The 15,455-nt window shown below is 30.2% G+C and overlaps 5 protein-coding genes and 1 pseudogene across 6 annotated transcripts, besides 1 other annotated feature; 2 read left to right on the top strand and 4 right to left on the bottom strand.

Moving 5' to 3' along the window:
* Window positions 1-1,445: 1,445 nt before the first annotated feature.
* On the bottom strand, window positions 1,446-1,661 carry TVAGG3_0035530 (uncharacterized protein; the record flags this gene model as incomplete). Its single annotated transcript, XM_001295166.1, has 1 exon — window positions 1,446-1,661. One exon carries the CDS (start codon window positions 1,659-1,661, stop codon window positions 1,446-1,448), a length of 216 nt encoding a protein of 71 aa, XP_001295167.1.
* A 1,855-nt stretch (window positions 1,662-3,516) lies between these two features.
* Window positions 3,517-12,764: a mobile genetic element.
* TVAGG3_0035520 (uncharacterized protein) lies at window positions 5,184-5,495 on the top strand (the record flags this gene model as incomplete). Its single annotated transcript, XM_051220571.1, has 1 exon — window positions 5,184-5,495. One exon carries the CDS (start codon window positions 5,184-5,186, stop codon window positions 5,493-5,495), a length of 312 nt encoding a protein of 103 aa, XP_051105557.1.
* On the top strand, window positions 5,535-5,853 carry TVAGG3_0035510 (annotated as a pseudogene). The gene has a single exon. A coding segment is annotated over exon 1 (319 nt).
* Window positions 8,478-8,645, bottom strand: TVAGG3_0035500 (uncharacterized protein; the record flags this gene model as incomplete). Its single annotated transcript, XM_051220570.1, has 1 exon — window positions 8,478-8,645. One exon carries the CDS (start codon window positions 8,643-8,645, stop codon window positions 8,478-8,480), a length of 168 nt encoding a protein of 55 aa, XP_051105556.1.
* TVAGG3_0035490 (uncharacterized protein) lies at window positions 11,686-12,006 on the bottom strand (the record flags this gene model as incomplete). Its single annotated transcript, XM_001296916.2, has 1 exon — window positions 11,686-12,006. The coding sequence occupies one exon, from the start codon at window positions 12,004-12,006 to the stop codon at window positions 11,686-11,688; it is 321 nt and encodes a 106-aa protein (XP_001296917.2).
* A 977-nt stretch (window positions 12,765-13,741) lies between the features above and the next one.
* TVAGG3_0035470 (DNA/RNA polymerase superfamily) lies at window positions 13,742-14,500 on the bottom strand (the record flags this gene model as incomplete). The annotated part of the gene is made up of 1 exon (XM_051220569.1): window positions 13,742-14,500. One exon carries the CDS (start codon window positions 14,498-14,500, stop codon window positions 13,742-13,744), a length of 759 nt encoding a protein of 252 aa, XP_051105555.1.
* Between the last annotated feature and the right edge of the window lie 955 nt (window positions 14,501-15,455).

Genomic DNA, 15,455 nt, shown 5'->3' with positions numbered 1-15,455 from the left:
ATTTATAAATCATTAAAAAATTAACATTAATTTTAAAATAATTTATTTTTTTATCTTTTATAAAAGAAGCTATATATAGATGATGTCAGATATTCCGCGATTAATTAAACATTGTTTAAATCCTGAATGGGTTAAACTTCAATTTAAAAATGAAGATTGTGAATTATTAAATGAATATGAAAGCCAAAATAAGCTAATGAGGTATAAATATAATGATAAAGAATATTTAATTTCATGGAATCAATGGAGTCATAATCAAAGACCTCATAAACGAGAAGAAGAAATTGAAAATAATGAAATGGAAATCATTGATGACATTAAAGAGGATGGAATTCCTAAATTTTGTAGAAAAACCTTTAGAACTAAGTTAGGAGCATATAAACGTAGAGTATTAAATCCTGAATACATAAAACATTTATTTAAAAAGGAAGACTGTGAATTATTAAACGCTAATGAATATGAAAATGCTAAATCAAAACTGAGATATAAATATATTGGAAGTGATGAAAGGTGTAAAGATAAAGATAAAGTTTATTCAGTTTCATATAATAACTGGCACACGTTAGGGATAAGAAAACATTTAGGAGATTATGGTAAAAGTTCTGAATTCTTCAAATCTAGTATGTACGAGAGAGTAAAAGAAATTAGAAATAATTATTTTCATGAATGAAAGATTCACTACCATAATGAAATAAAAAATAAAAAAATAAACTTTAAAAAGAATTTGATGAGTTCAACATTGAACTTTAAGAAACTAATGATTATTTGAATTTATGATATCAATTATCTGATTTATTCTTTCTTCAATCTCTTCTATTCTTTTTGTTAAATCATCAATTTTCATTAATGCGGTGATTCTTGATTGAGGAATAGATTTCAAACTAACCACCCCTTTTATTTTTGAAATTTTGAATCCATCAACTTTAAACATTTTATTCAATTTACACGTTGTCAATTCTTCAAATAATTTTTTATTGTTAGCATAATAGTCATTAAATTCTTCAACAGATGAAAAAATTTTTATTTCAGTAATTGGTTTAACAACATTTATTTTTTGTTGAACATCTTCACTTTCATTAATTTCCTCCTCCTCTGTTTCATTTATTTTTAAAATTGGTTTCATTTATCATTAAATAAAAATTAGAATATAAGTGATGAAATATATTTTTTAATTAATATTAAATCAACTATGGCGGCAGGATTCTTTAAAAAATTATGGGATGAATTAAGAAAGCTGCGGTTGGGTTATAAAAAGATTATTAAACCTGTAGCAAACTTTTTAGCACCAGTAGCGAAAACGGCAGGAACTATCATAGGTGGAGTATTAGGTACTAAAGCAGGTAATCCGGCATGGGAGCACAAGCAGGTAACGCAATTGGTGGAATTGCTGAAGGAATACTTAATAAAATAGGAGGTAGATAGTGGAAAAATAAATAAATTTATTTTTATCTTAGTATCGGTTGAAGTCTTTGATAAACTTTTTCTCCTTTATTTAAAACTTCTCTTATTGGGGCAGCTTTTGGTGTTATTGATTCAGCAATGTCACTAATTGCTTCTTTATTCTTAAATATCCAATTTGCTCCCTTCTTCAATGTTTCCCAAACTTTATGCGCTCCTCTTTTTACTTTATCCCACAGTTTCTTAAATATACCTGCAGCCATAGTTGATTATTTCATTAAAATTAAAAATTCATTTTCATCTTTTAATTTTGATTTTTTATTTATTAATAAATGACGACTAACTATTTGGTGCCAAACACTAAACCGATTAATGGAAATGTGTTTCATTCATTCGAAAAGATAAATGAAATATTCGCAAAGAATGACGGTAGAAGATATTATAGAGAACTTGAAAGTTCATGCTATGACTCTGATGCTCCATATTTGATGATAAACAAACTCATTTAAGAATTACAAATCCGCTCATGATGTGAACAATTAGGTGACACATATATTAAACGCAAAGTTAAAGCAACTCTAGTTTCAAATAAAGCTTTCACATGTGATGCCGCTTTTAAATGCATGCGTTTATTCGTTGGTTACAAATCATCAAAATCAAAAGCTTTAAACAATTAGAAGTAGAACCGAAAGAGGTGATGCCGGTTATCTTCAGATGGATTGCGCCCGTGAATCTTTCGCATTTGCAACATATAAACCAAAATCAGAAAGGAAAGTTAAAAAGTTTGTTCATTCGTTATATAATAATGTTCAAAAATATGATAACTCAGTATGTGGTAAATATATTGACCCTTCAGAAGTTTTCAAGAATGCAAATGAAGAAGTTGATATCACTTTTGATATGATTATTCCGGTAAATGATTTGTTAGCATTTCAGGCGTTTGATGATTATCCTAAATCATTTGGTGATATCATTCTTAAATATTATGTTTTCAGGGATACTTTAGTATTTTGTCAGGTTGACCCGTTAAGAGTTTCTGATTTACAAAATTACGTTTATGAAAAGATAACTGATGAAAATTATGAAAAGATTATGAATCATGTTTATAAATATGATCGCAAATTCCAACAAATCGGACTTCCTGCCAAATTAATTACAAGCTTAGCCGCTACATCTGCTGACGCAACAGTTGATGACGTTATTATTTCATGCACAAAGATGGAAGTTTTAGAGGATAAATGCATTACACCAGGATACGGTTTAATTGAAGAATCAGTTAAAGCAATACCACGTTTATTCAGTAGGAAGATCCATTCATGATTCCAGCTCAACATATTGACGTTCGTTCACTAAATGGAGTTGCATCACTCCTGAAGGTATCAGTTCAGATTTCTCATACGCTCTTCATAATGTTACAGATGTTGTGTTAACATTTCCGAAGAATGCAATGCAAAGAACGGTTTTAGAAAATCCAATGCTTCGAGGTCTTCAGGTCACTAATGATTCCAGAAACTTCCCCGATCAAGCGATGACCACAGTGGGTGACATATTCTTTACACGTATGCTTCAAGCTTCTGATTTAGATGGAGTGAATGAATGCACAGAAGAATACGAGGACTCATGAACTAGACCACTGAATGCAGATGATGGCACGCCATTAGCTAGAACATGGAAAGACCAAACTTCATTCTTATGCACTATTCCAGTTCAACGTGATGGAGCGGGTATATTCTTTGATGGATTAGAAACTTTCAACTCACAAGTTACAGTACAAGTGAAAGCTTATCCAATCATTCAGGGTGTAAATGACACTTACTGTTCAAAGGTGACAAATCCTCCTCAGGTTTGGTTTACTAGGACTACATATTGGACATGGACACCGGATGAAGGTTTGAAATATCATCCAACAGGTACACCACCACAGTATAGAAGTTCATATGATGAAATATTGATGAATAGAAATGTTTAAAATTATAAATTTATTTTTGATTAAATGGATTTAAATTCATCCACCCTTATGAAGAATTAGCAGGAGTATATAATACATACGTAGATGATATGATTAATGAAGCATTGAGTGATAATAGAAATGCTCTATCTAAGGAAAAATTAATGAAAATTCCATATTCTGAATGTTACTTAAATTCAATCACTGCAGCAATTGGTAAACAAAATAAAGGTAAAACATTAACGATATTAAAACAAATTATCATTATTGCTAACACTCCCCCATTCACATGTGTTAATTTATATCAACCGTTCAGGTTCACCTTCAGATGATACATTTGAATCTTTAAAGCATTTAATCAAAATTCCAATTATTTATTTATCACAAGAAGAAGCAGAAGATTATTTAAAAAACTTTTTAATGTATAAAGAATTATATAATACAATCAAGAAGCAAGGATTAGAGGATAAAATTATTGATAAACAACGAGATGAATTATTTGAAACACTTTCTATTTCAAATTTTGATAGAGAATTTTTGCATTCACTCGTTTTTCTAGATGATGCAGTGAAATCAAAACTAATAACAAATGAGAAATCATATTTTAATCAGTTATTAACTCAATGTCGACACATTCAGTGTTCATTCTTCATGGCTGTTCAATACTTTCAAAGCATTAAGCACAAACATTAAATCAAATCTATCACACTTTTCATTTTCAGTGGGTTTAGTCGTCAACAGTTGAACGTTATGCTTTATCAAGTGAATTTACCAATGAGCATTAATGAACTTTACACACAATATCAGCAATTAGGTGAACATGGAAAAATAATAGTTGATTTAAATAAAGGAAGTGCTAAATTTGATTAACTTTTATAATTAATTTTTATTTTTTATTTATAATTAAACATGACAGAAATGGTAAATCTTCTACAGGTTCCATTAAAACAAGGGACAAACAAAAGGGGTGCATATAATAGAACTATGAAAGTTCCTGATGGAATGAAAAATTAGTTCATATTGTTGCTGGTCTTCAAAAAGATGTTAAACAAATGAGAAACGTTTTAACATTACCAGAAGCTCAAGCATATGCCAAACGTCAAGGTCCAAATTGGGAAGCACACGAAGCAGACATTACGGGTCCAAATGGAAAACCTGATGGTATAAATGAAGTTTTCGTTACTGATGGTCAAGGTAATATTAAAGTCATAAATGGTTATAAATTAACTATAACTGATTATCCTAAACGTAAAGCATATAATGAACGTTATCCTATGCAATTTGATGAAAATGGAAAAGCTGTTAAACAATACATTAGAAGGTGAAAATGTCCAATTAATTCATACCGTGGTAATCCATATTCTTATTTCAATGAAGAATTAAATGCTGTTGAAGAGGGACCGAATGGATTACCACGATATTCTAACCAGTTTGATGGTCAATATGCAAATATTAGGCCTGAAATTTCAGCTAAGAAATTCTTTAAAGTTGCTTTATTCGATCCAGTTTTCGCAAATGTTAAAGATGAACTTAAACAGCAATTCCAACCAATTATAGTAGCAAGAATTGCATCAGGTGCTTTATCTCAAGCATTCAAAGATTTAATTAAGAAACCATTATATCAGCAACGTGGTTTAACTTATGATTTAGTTAAGGAATCAGATAAAAGAAAATTTGAGAAATCAGATGATTATAAGAATGCAATTAATGAATATATTCGGTCTATTAATTTCGATGAAACAGCTAAAAATCAACTTCATGAACAAATACAGGGAATAATAGATTCAAAAGTTCCAGCAAAATAAAAGTTTAAATATATTTTTTTATTCGATTATAAATGAGAAGACGTTTCACTAGTCAAAAGAACACTAACGCAAAAGCAGAGATTACGGTTGGTTATAACGTAAATGATGATAAATCACGAATTATTCAAAATGTTAAAGTTAATGTTAGCCCCGAATTAACAAGGTCAGCAACTCAACCAAATTTATTAACTCGTGACTTACCGAAGAATGAGGAGAATGAAGAAAACCATGAGAATGGAGACCCAATCATTTTATCTGAACCCGGTAAAGAACCTGTTGAAATTCCCACTTATCCAACATACCCCCACCTCTTTCATCAAACATCGAGAACCCATATAAAATAGACATTAATTCAGAATTAATGAAAATTACCGTGATATAATAATTAATAATTATGATTCAATAATAAATTTAATTGACCAATCCGGTTTAATTATTTTACCTTATGAATCATTAATTCACATTATCGCCATTCTTTGTGATGTTCAAGATTCAGACGTTAAGATTCAATTTTTCATAGATGATGAGGTTTCATGCTGTGGAACAGTTGCAAAAATAAATCCTATAAAGGATATTAGCACAATTAAGATATCAAAGAACGGAACAACAACTGAACTTCATTTAACATATAATGATATTTATAATAAAATAGTTGATGAATATAAAATATCACTTGAAAAATTCTTTGTTAAGGCTATTTAATATTCAAGCATTAACATTATCGAATAATAATCCTTTGAATCATAATCAATAATAATTGACCTTTCACCAGTTTCTATCGTTTGTTTTATTTCTTTTTGTTCCCCACTATCCGGATCGGTCATTGTAATTGTTTTTGTTATAGTATCAGCTTTATCTTTAACTTCAATCTTTTTTCCATCGGGATATTTAAACCAAAATTCCAAAAATTCGATATTGTCAATCTGTTCATATTTTAATCTATCAATTACATTTTTAATACCATCTGAAAATCTTATGAAATGGTCATTATATGGGTTTGATTGAACTAAATTTGAATGAAGTGAAATATCACCTGTTGATGAATATGACATTGACTCATATTTTCTGAAAACACTAAAATTTATAACATGAATGAATTTCTTATTCGTTGAATTTATGAATTCTTGAGGTAATCTTATTCTAGTTTTATTTATCACTGGAAAATAACGCTTTACCATATTTTTAATCGTAATAAAAATGTCAATTATCAATATTATTTCGAATAATAGCTGGGAATTAAATTTAACAGTTAGCGGAATTTATAATGTTACTCTCGCTTCTGTGAGTGGTAAATTTAATCCCATTCTTTTAGACCCTTCAGATTATATATCATTTATTAAAGATGACCTTGAAAAAACGTATGATATGTATATAAATAATGTGATAGCGAAATGGGATATTAACATGATTTTAAGTTATTTAAATGAATCATTTATCGTATTGTATGAAGAAAATTTTAAATCAAAACCCGATAAACTTTTTGAACTTGATGAAATAAATAACCTTATTAAATTTCCGCTGAAAATTAAATTTTGTACTCCTCATCTTCGTTCATTGTTGGGATATTAAATTTTGAAAAGATGTTGGGGATGTTTTGTATTCTGACACTGGTCCAATTTCATTTTAATCAAATGTGATAAAGTTAATACCCCAATGAGATTTTCACATCAAACATTAGACCCTAACTCTTACCCATCAATACAAAACATTTTATCCATCAACTTAAACACATTTTCTTTATCATATCCGTTTCAATTATCCGGGAATTCATTTATTCTTCATTCAAAAGATTTATCAAATATTAAATTTAGAATAACTGACCTATTTGATTGTGATTTAGAATTTATGAATGAAATATTATGGCAATTTCAAATAGAGAAAATAGCTGATGAGATAACGGATTAAATATTTATTTTTAAATCATAATAAATGATTAAACAACAGCAACCACAACAACTTAAGGCACAAAACACCAGGTCCTTCAGACCATTACATACGCCATATATGCATATAATTCAAAGACGGCAGAACAAACGCAAAGGTTGAAATATGGAGATTTGGAGATAGTATTGAAAAATGAACATTTCGAATTCGTTTGCAAAGGTGGTGCAGTGATATCAAATATAAAAGAAATTTTATTTATGAATTCAAAAATTAAAGGAATAACGGATGATATAACATCAATTCCACCAGAAGAACAAAGATATTACGCATTAAATGCATTTCCTAAAGTTTTGAAGATTGGAAGATTTAATTTAAATGAGGAATTCATAGAAGGTTTCCTAAATGACATAATGAAGAAGGTGGATAAGGAATATGTGGATAGTGAGTTAAATAAGAAGGCAAATTTGGTTTATGTTGATGAAAAAGATAATGAAATTAAAGAAAAGGTTGAATGGTATCATGAATGGACATTTGAGACTTTTAAAGTTAAAGCCGATACAGAATGGGTTTCAGGATGTTTAGATCTTAAAGCAGATAAAACTTATGTTGATGAAAATTATGCAAAGAAGTCGGAAGTAAATGATGTGATTACAAGCATGAAAAATGAAATACTTCAAACATTATATCCTGTTGGTTCTATTTATACGTCAATGAATTCAACAAATCCAGCAACAGTTTTAGGTTTTGGTATGTGGAAGCAGATTGTAGATAAATTCTTATACTGTGCTAGATATTCAAAGCAAACAGGAGGTTCGAAGAAAATTAAAGAAGCAAACCTTCCACCGCACACTCATACAGGAACGACAAACACAACAGGTAATCATTCACATTCAATAACAAAAAGAGGTTATATAAATCTTGCAGCGGGTTCGGATAGATGGGGAATGAATAGATATGATATCACAACTGACCCAGTAGATTCAAGCACAGGTATTTTCTGTGGAACCGCAGGAAATCATTCACACACTTTCACAACAAATCCAACAGGCTCGGGTAAAGATTACATGCCACCATTTGTGACTGTATTCGCATGGTACCGCATTCATTGAATGTGCTTGAGCCCAGACCTTTGGGTCAAGGCTTACCGAATGAACTAAATATATTTTATGTCTGTAATTAATTAGGTAATGAAGTAATGGATGAACTGCAGAAATAATGTTTATGTTAATGTTTACGTTAATGTTTACGTTAAGTGACTCAAAGAGTCCGGAGACAAAGTCTCATGTTTTCAGGTTATTCAATAATTAATTATTTTTGAAGAACTGAAGGTGCTACCATGTTACCATGTGCTACCAGGTTAATTAACTTCTCTGAAAAAATGAGACAACATGACATTTTGACAACACAGCAGGATTAATGCAAAAATAAATTCAAATCATACTTTATAAAGCTTCATTTACAGGTCTTTCATCGTCAGTAAATGAATCATCATTATCGTTTGGTTCAACCTGTTTATATAATCCTTTCATTTCTTCTTTCAAAACATAACACCATGTTTGTTTACCATCTATTCTTCTCTGTTTCTTATCACATTTATCTTTAATGCTCATTTGAAAGTTTTTGTCTTTCATGTCTGATGGTTTGTAGAATAGAGCATTTTTACACGTCATCTTTGACTGAACGAATGAGTCTCAATTGTTTGTTATACTGTATGTATTCATATTCTTCATTAATGGCTTCATGAACGATAGCAGTTGTTGCGTTCTCTGTTGTTGACATATCTGTCTTTATATTCCGGATAAAAAAAATATTTTATAAAAAACTAACTTTATTTTCTGACTTTCACAAAAGACCAAAAATAAACGCTTTACATGTATTTTTCAGCAACTTCGTCAAATAATTTTATAGCTTTATCTATCTCATCTACTTCAAACGTTTCTTTACCTTTCATGGAGCACCATACCTTTTCTCAAACTTTTCAAGTAGTTCTGTTTCTGCAGCTCTCATATCATTAACGAACACAACCTTGACTCTATTGACTGTACTGTCATATCTTTGAGTTATTATATGTTCTTCCTATCTTATATCTCTTTGTATTGAAGTCCTTCGGTTTCTGAACGATGTAAAGTAAGCCTTCACTGCAACGTTCCGTATTGAATGAACCATAAGTTATGAAGTTATATCCAACAACTGGGTCTAACCATAACAAAACTATTGGTATAAGACTTTTGTCAATGAGATATGCTGTAGTTCCATAGAATCTTACCGATATCATAAGCTCAGGATTTCTTGTCAAAATTTTCTGAGTTGAAGCATTTCTAACCCAGTCGTTTGTGTTCTTTCCAGATGGGAGATATAATGTCTGACAAAGAATATTTGTTGTATTTCTTTGAGTATCTTACGTTTAAATCACCTATTCTAACCACTTTGGTGTCATTGTCTATCTTTCTAACTGTTTCAAACTCAATGTTTGTCATTTCTGTTCTTACATACAAAATAAAAAAATAAAACTAACTTTATTTTTCTAACTAATGAAATTCATTATTTTTGTTGCTGAATTCAATAAAAATATATTTTAGGTGAAGAGGTGAGATTTCACCTCCTTTCTCACCTAATTTTTCACCCCAGTTATTTTATAAGCGTTTTACATGAATTGTACGATGTATATTTGAAATTCTAAACAATTTCGTAGCTTCTATTTCTTCTTTTAGTACATCGAATGTTTTAATCATGCCGAAAGTCTCTTTATACTTCTTCTTGACGTCAGATAGAAGGAAATCGTCAGCTGTTGGATAGTTTTTGTTCAGAAATGCTAACATGTCCATTTTATCTTCTGCTGGTTTCTCTACTTCTTTCTTTAAGTCAGCATAGTCGTTTCTCATACGTTCTATCTCTTTGACGGAGTAGTTATATTTCCTCATTGCTGCTTTACATTTTGAACATTGCGGATTCATTTTTGCGTTATACATTGAAATTTGACCTGCTAGAACAACTAAGGCGTCAATGGTTTTCTTTAACTCAAAAGTTGTTGGTTTTATTTGTCCATTCCATATTTTACATCTTTTATCTTTATCTCTTATCTGCCATACACATTCAGCAACTAATGAAACAAAGTTGTCGTATGTCTTAAACCCCCCAGATTTATATATGTCAGAGATGTTCTTATATACCATGTCGCAATCTTTGTTCATAACTTTATGGTTGCAATGAAAACCAAGGAATTCATAGTTTACTTTACGTATGAACTTCTTTATTTCTACTGAATCAGTTGGTTTCACTTCTATTTCATCGAATTCATGAATAGTTAGTTTTTGCTGCTGAATTTCAGGCAATTTGGGTAAATGGTCAATAATGTCCTGCATGTCATAAAGATACTGTTCATTTGTTTCATCTTTCGCACTACAGTCTAAATTACTTGTTAAAAGTTCTTGCTTAATTCTTTGTATTTCTGTCTCAAAAGTATATGAAGAAGGAATAAAGCTTTTCATCTCTACCAATATTGACGTAGGATTCATGACTAGCGAGTTTGGTGCTGTAGTTGTTTGAATTGTTGTTGTGCCGATTGTTGAAATCATATCTTTTATACAAAATAAAAAATAAATAAAACTAACTTTATTTTTTCTATCTTAAGGAAATTCATGAAAATTCACGAGAAAGCAAAAGCAATCTGAGCCGCTAAGCGGTGAGGGTGAAAAATGAGGTGAAAAAGGAGGTGAAAAAGGAGGTGAAATCTCACCTCTTCACCTAAAATATATTTTTGTCTGATTTACACTCATTACGATGAAGTCATGACAAATCATTTCCTGTGTTGTTGTCAAAATGTCATGTTGTCTCATTTTTTCAGAGAAGTTAATTAACCTGGTAGCACATGGTAAACATGTAACACCTTCAGTTATTCAAAAATAATTCATAAGTGCCTTTCCTCCTGGTGTTGTTGTCAAAATGTCATGTTGTCTCATTTTTTCAGAGAAGTTAATTAACCTGGTAGCACATGGTAACATGGTAACACCTTCAGTTATTCAAAATAATTCATAAGTGCCTTCCTCCTGTGTTGTTGTCAAAATGTCATGTTGTCTCATTTTTTCAGAGAAGTTAATTAACCTGGTAGCACATGGTAACATGGTAACACCTTCAGTTATTCAAAAATAATTCATAAGTGCCTTCCTCCTGTGTTGTTGTCAAAATGTCATGTTGTCTCATTTTTTCAGAGAAGTTAATTAACCTGGTAGCACATGGTAACATGGTAACACCTTCAGTTATTCAAAAATAATTCATAAGTGCCTTCCTCCTGTGTTGTTGTCAAAATGTCATGTTGTCTCATTTTTTCAGAGAAGTTAATTAACCTGGTAGCACATGGTAACATGGTAACACCTTCAGTTATTCAAAAATAATTCATAAGTGCCTTCCTCCTGTGTTGTTGTCAAAATGTCATGTTGTCTCATTTTTTCAGAGAAGTTAATTAACCTGGTAGCACATGGTAACATGGTAACACCTTCAGTTATTCAAAATAATTCATAAGTGCCTTCCTCCTGTGTTGTTGTCAAAATGTCATGTTGTCTCATTTTTTCAGAGAAGTTAATTAACCTGGTAGCACATGGTAACATGGTAACACCTTCAGTTATTCGAGACGTTGTCGAAGAGGAATAAAAATTAAATTTGGATAGAGTTTAAAAATTCATCTTTATTAAATTCATCTCTTCCAATCAATTTATTTATTCTATTAAATTCTTTTATTTTTGCTTCACTCAGTTTAAGGATTGAACGGTAAGTTTCTAATTTTTCGATTATTTCCTTCTTCTCTTTATCGTTTTCAATTACTTTAGTTTTATGGGCATCAACCCCACCGCATTGTGGCTTCTTTTTGTAATAGCATATTTTTGATTTAATTCTGTTTAGTTTCTTTTTATATTCATCGTCTGGACTCTGAATCTTAATTAAATCAGGACTCTTGGCTGCTTTGTTGTCACTCATTTCTTACGAAATAAAAAAAATTAAATATTATTTAAATATAATGGAGTAATAAAATAAATCGGAATTTCTATTAATTTATTGTCAACTTCAACTAATGCATTGCCGTTAATATATCTAACAAATTCAGCTATTGTGTCAAATCTTCGTCTTCTTTTTGTCATTGATTTATCAGTTTTTCCATAATCGAGATGAATCAAAACTTTATCCCCTTGTTTAAAATTCATGAGCCCCGAATTAATTTGTTCACGTTTAACATCATTTAACCTTTCCATTTGCTTTCTAATATATTCCCATTCTTTTGAAATATCATTTTTCATTTCCACTGGTTTCATGTTTATAGTTCTATGCCATGTATTATTATAATAATATACTAACTGCTGTATGATGGAGTCATGATTTCCATCCCAGTATATCTGACCGTTAACCCCTAACACATCTCTAAGAGTTCTCATTACCGCATCAACTATTTTATTATGAAACGTATATGGAGAGGATGAAAAGAAAAAATTAATTTGTGGGAAATAATGAGCCATAGCCGCCTGAAATCCTTTATCACCATCACCCCTGATATTATCGACTCTTTCATGATCTAGTAAGTATTGAATAGCTCTTCTTGTTTCCTGTTCTGTTTTCCCTTTCACTGGAATGCAATATAAATATCTAGTGTTAATGTTAATGGCAAATAAATAAGTAACGTTTCCTTTTGAATATTCCAGATGATCGATTTCGTATGAATATGGATATGGTGCAAATGAAGGGCGACTAAATTTTTCCTTTAACGGTTGAATTTTCGGGTCAATTGGTTTATTTAATATCTTGAAATCCTTTTTAAAATCTTTTTGCTTCTTTAATGTTTGAAATGGATATAATAAAGTGAATGATGAAGGATTAACTGAAGGAGGAGGCAGTACTGTCGTTGGAGGTTTTGGTGTTGCAAGTGGTTTAATTTTATCTGCTTTGATTTTGGATGATGAAGTTTTGGAATTCATTCCCCCCTTCATTAATTCTGGATGTATTCTATTCATTTGTTTTAAATATGCTGTATATAAAGGTTTGATATACTTTCCCGCTTCGAGTTTATGTTGAAGGATGAATTCCAAAAGTTGATCTTCATTTAAAAGTCGGGCTGAATATGGTTTAACTAATGAATCTTAAATTAAAGCTGGTGCATCATTTATGGTCTGAAGAACCTGGGTGTTTTGCACCTTTAGCTGTTGAACATTTGCTACTTTAGACCTCGGCTTTGGTTTTTGTGGCTCAGGATTATATAATTTATATAATTCATCAATATCTTCTTCTGTTAATACTTTATTTTTGAAATCTTTCAACTGTTTAAGTTGTGATTTAATTTTTCCCTTTGTATATTCATTATTTTTAATTTTGTCTTTAATTTCAGAAATTATTTTATTATGATATTTCAAAATTTCATTTTTATAATATGGATAATAATATTCCATATCATCACCCGTTATATTATTATTATATTTTTAGAGATATGATTTTAATTCATAATAACTAAGAAATTTTTGATTAAGTACTAAATCATCAATTAAAATTTTTAAATCTACGTTATCCATTTATATAAAAATAAAATCAATGTTTTAAGGGTGCCCACCTCTTTGAATCATAGTATCAAAACCATTATTTACATATTGAATCACATCATTAACGGTTCCTTTTGTCTCTTCTGTGGCATTTTAAATTCATGACTCAACCCCTACGTTTTTAAATTGTATTAAATAAATGGCATACAACATCCATTTTCACAACATACAGCCTTAGTGTGTGCTCCTGTTAATGCAGTCTTACCGATTGTTAAGCGAGTCATTGACCCGTTTTTAAGTTGTAAATTAATATTTTGACCATCAAATATCACTTTATCATTTATTATATCCAAATATTTTTTAGGTGTTAATTGCTTATTTTGGCTTAAACTAACACCCTTCATTTTTTGTGCAATCTTTTTAAAATCACTCCCATCAATTGAACCGTTGAATGATGTATAACACTTAGGACATAAAGCAACCATGTTATCACCTTGTTTCTCAATTGCTAAACCCAATAACTTCTTCTCATGTGCTTTTTCTTCAGCTTTATTCTTTAATTTAGGTTTAAATTTCTCATCAAAACAGAAGAAATCAAATGGTGCGAATTTGAAAATGTTTTTATCATAAAATTTTTTATCGGTAACAATCGCCTGAAATGCTTGAGTGTTAGGAAGATTTGGGTCGCCAGCGATTGCCCAATAAGATGAATCAGTATCACCTTCAATGAAATGAAAACGATTAAGATTCATGCATTTATACATAAAATCATAAATGAAAACCAAATACCAGTATTTAGCATTATCTAAAGTGAAGAATGCCTCTTGTAAACATGTATCACATCTATAAAATCTATCTTTAAGCATCACTTGATATGTATCTTCACCTATTTCTCTTATGTTTTTAAACTTATTTGACATACATGCAACGCGTGCCTTCTGTGCATTCATTATTTTAGTCTTTGCGTAATTTTGTGTATTCATTGCATCGTAACCATATGATCCATTAAGTGAAATCTTGCAAAATAAACTTTTTCCTTTATTTCCTTCTAATTCAGCCTTTTGTCTTTCGTTCATAAATTTGTTCGCAAATTCATTAAAACAAGTGTTTTTAGTAAATGTTAAAATTGATTGAATGTCATCAATGATAAAATGAAATCTGTCTATTAGATACCATAGATAATAAGAAGAAAATGGTTGATATTGGTTGTGTGTTGATGCTAACTGAGTTAATTTCCTCTGTTTCTGGTCAACTGGTAGATTGTTTGATTTCATGTAATTATACATAAAACTGCCAATTGTTTTTTCATCTGTGATAATATCTAAGTTTCTTATTATCGGTAAAAAGTTTATGTAATCATTAATGTATTTTTCATCAATGTGACCCTTTACTTCAGCCACGAATAAAGTATTTTTCTTCTTAATTATTCCCAGTGCTTTTGCTTTCTTTGTTGCTGTATCACAAATGATAACACCATTCAATCTTCCCGGCATATACATTTTATGGTCAGTATATTGAATGAAATCATGAGGATTAGATGAAAATGATGAAGGATATAATGAATTAAAGTCAACTCCAACGAAATGAGTCATAATGTTGGTGTCCTCATTTGATACAGTTTTAGTTTCTGGATTATATGAAAGTTTATTAATGTGCGTGATTCCTTTAAGATTTACTCTATGTTGAACATTTGATAAACCACCAGTAATTCCATTACGGAGAATGTGATAAGCTTCAACTGAATCTAAAGTCATTGGTAAATTATTTTTTAATGCATAATTTCTTAAATTGATTCTTAAACGTTGAACATCTTCATCTTTATTTGATTTTACGACATTGCAATAACAACACATTAACTGACAATTTTCTTTGGTATGTGGTTTTTCATTATCGATTCTATCCAAT

The sequence above is a fragment of the Trichomonas vaginalis genome, chromosome IV (assembly GCF_026262505.1).
Source record: "Trichomonas vaginalis G3 chromosome IV, whole genome shotgun sequence".
NCBI lineage: Eukaryota > Parabasalia > Trichomonadida > Trichomonadidae > Trichomonas > Trichomonas vaginalis.
This window is presented reverse-complemented; position numbering and strand designations above follow the sequence as displayed.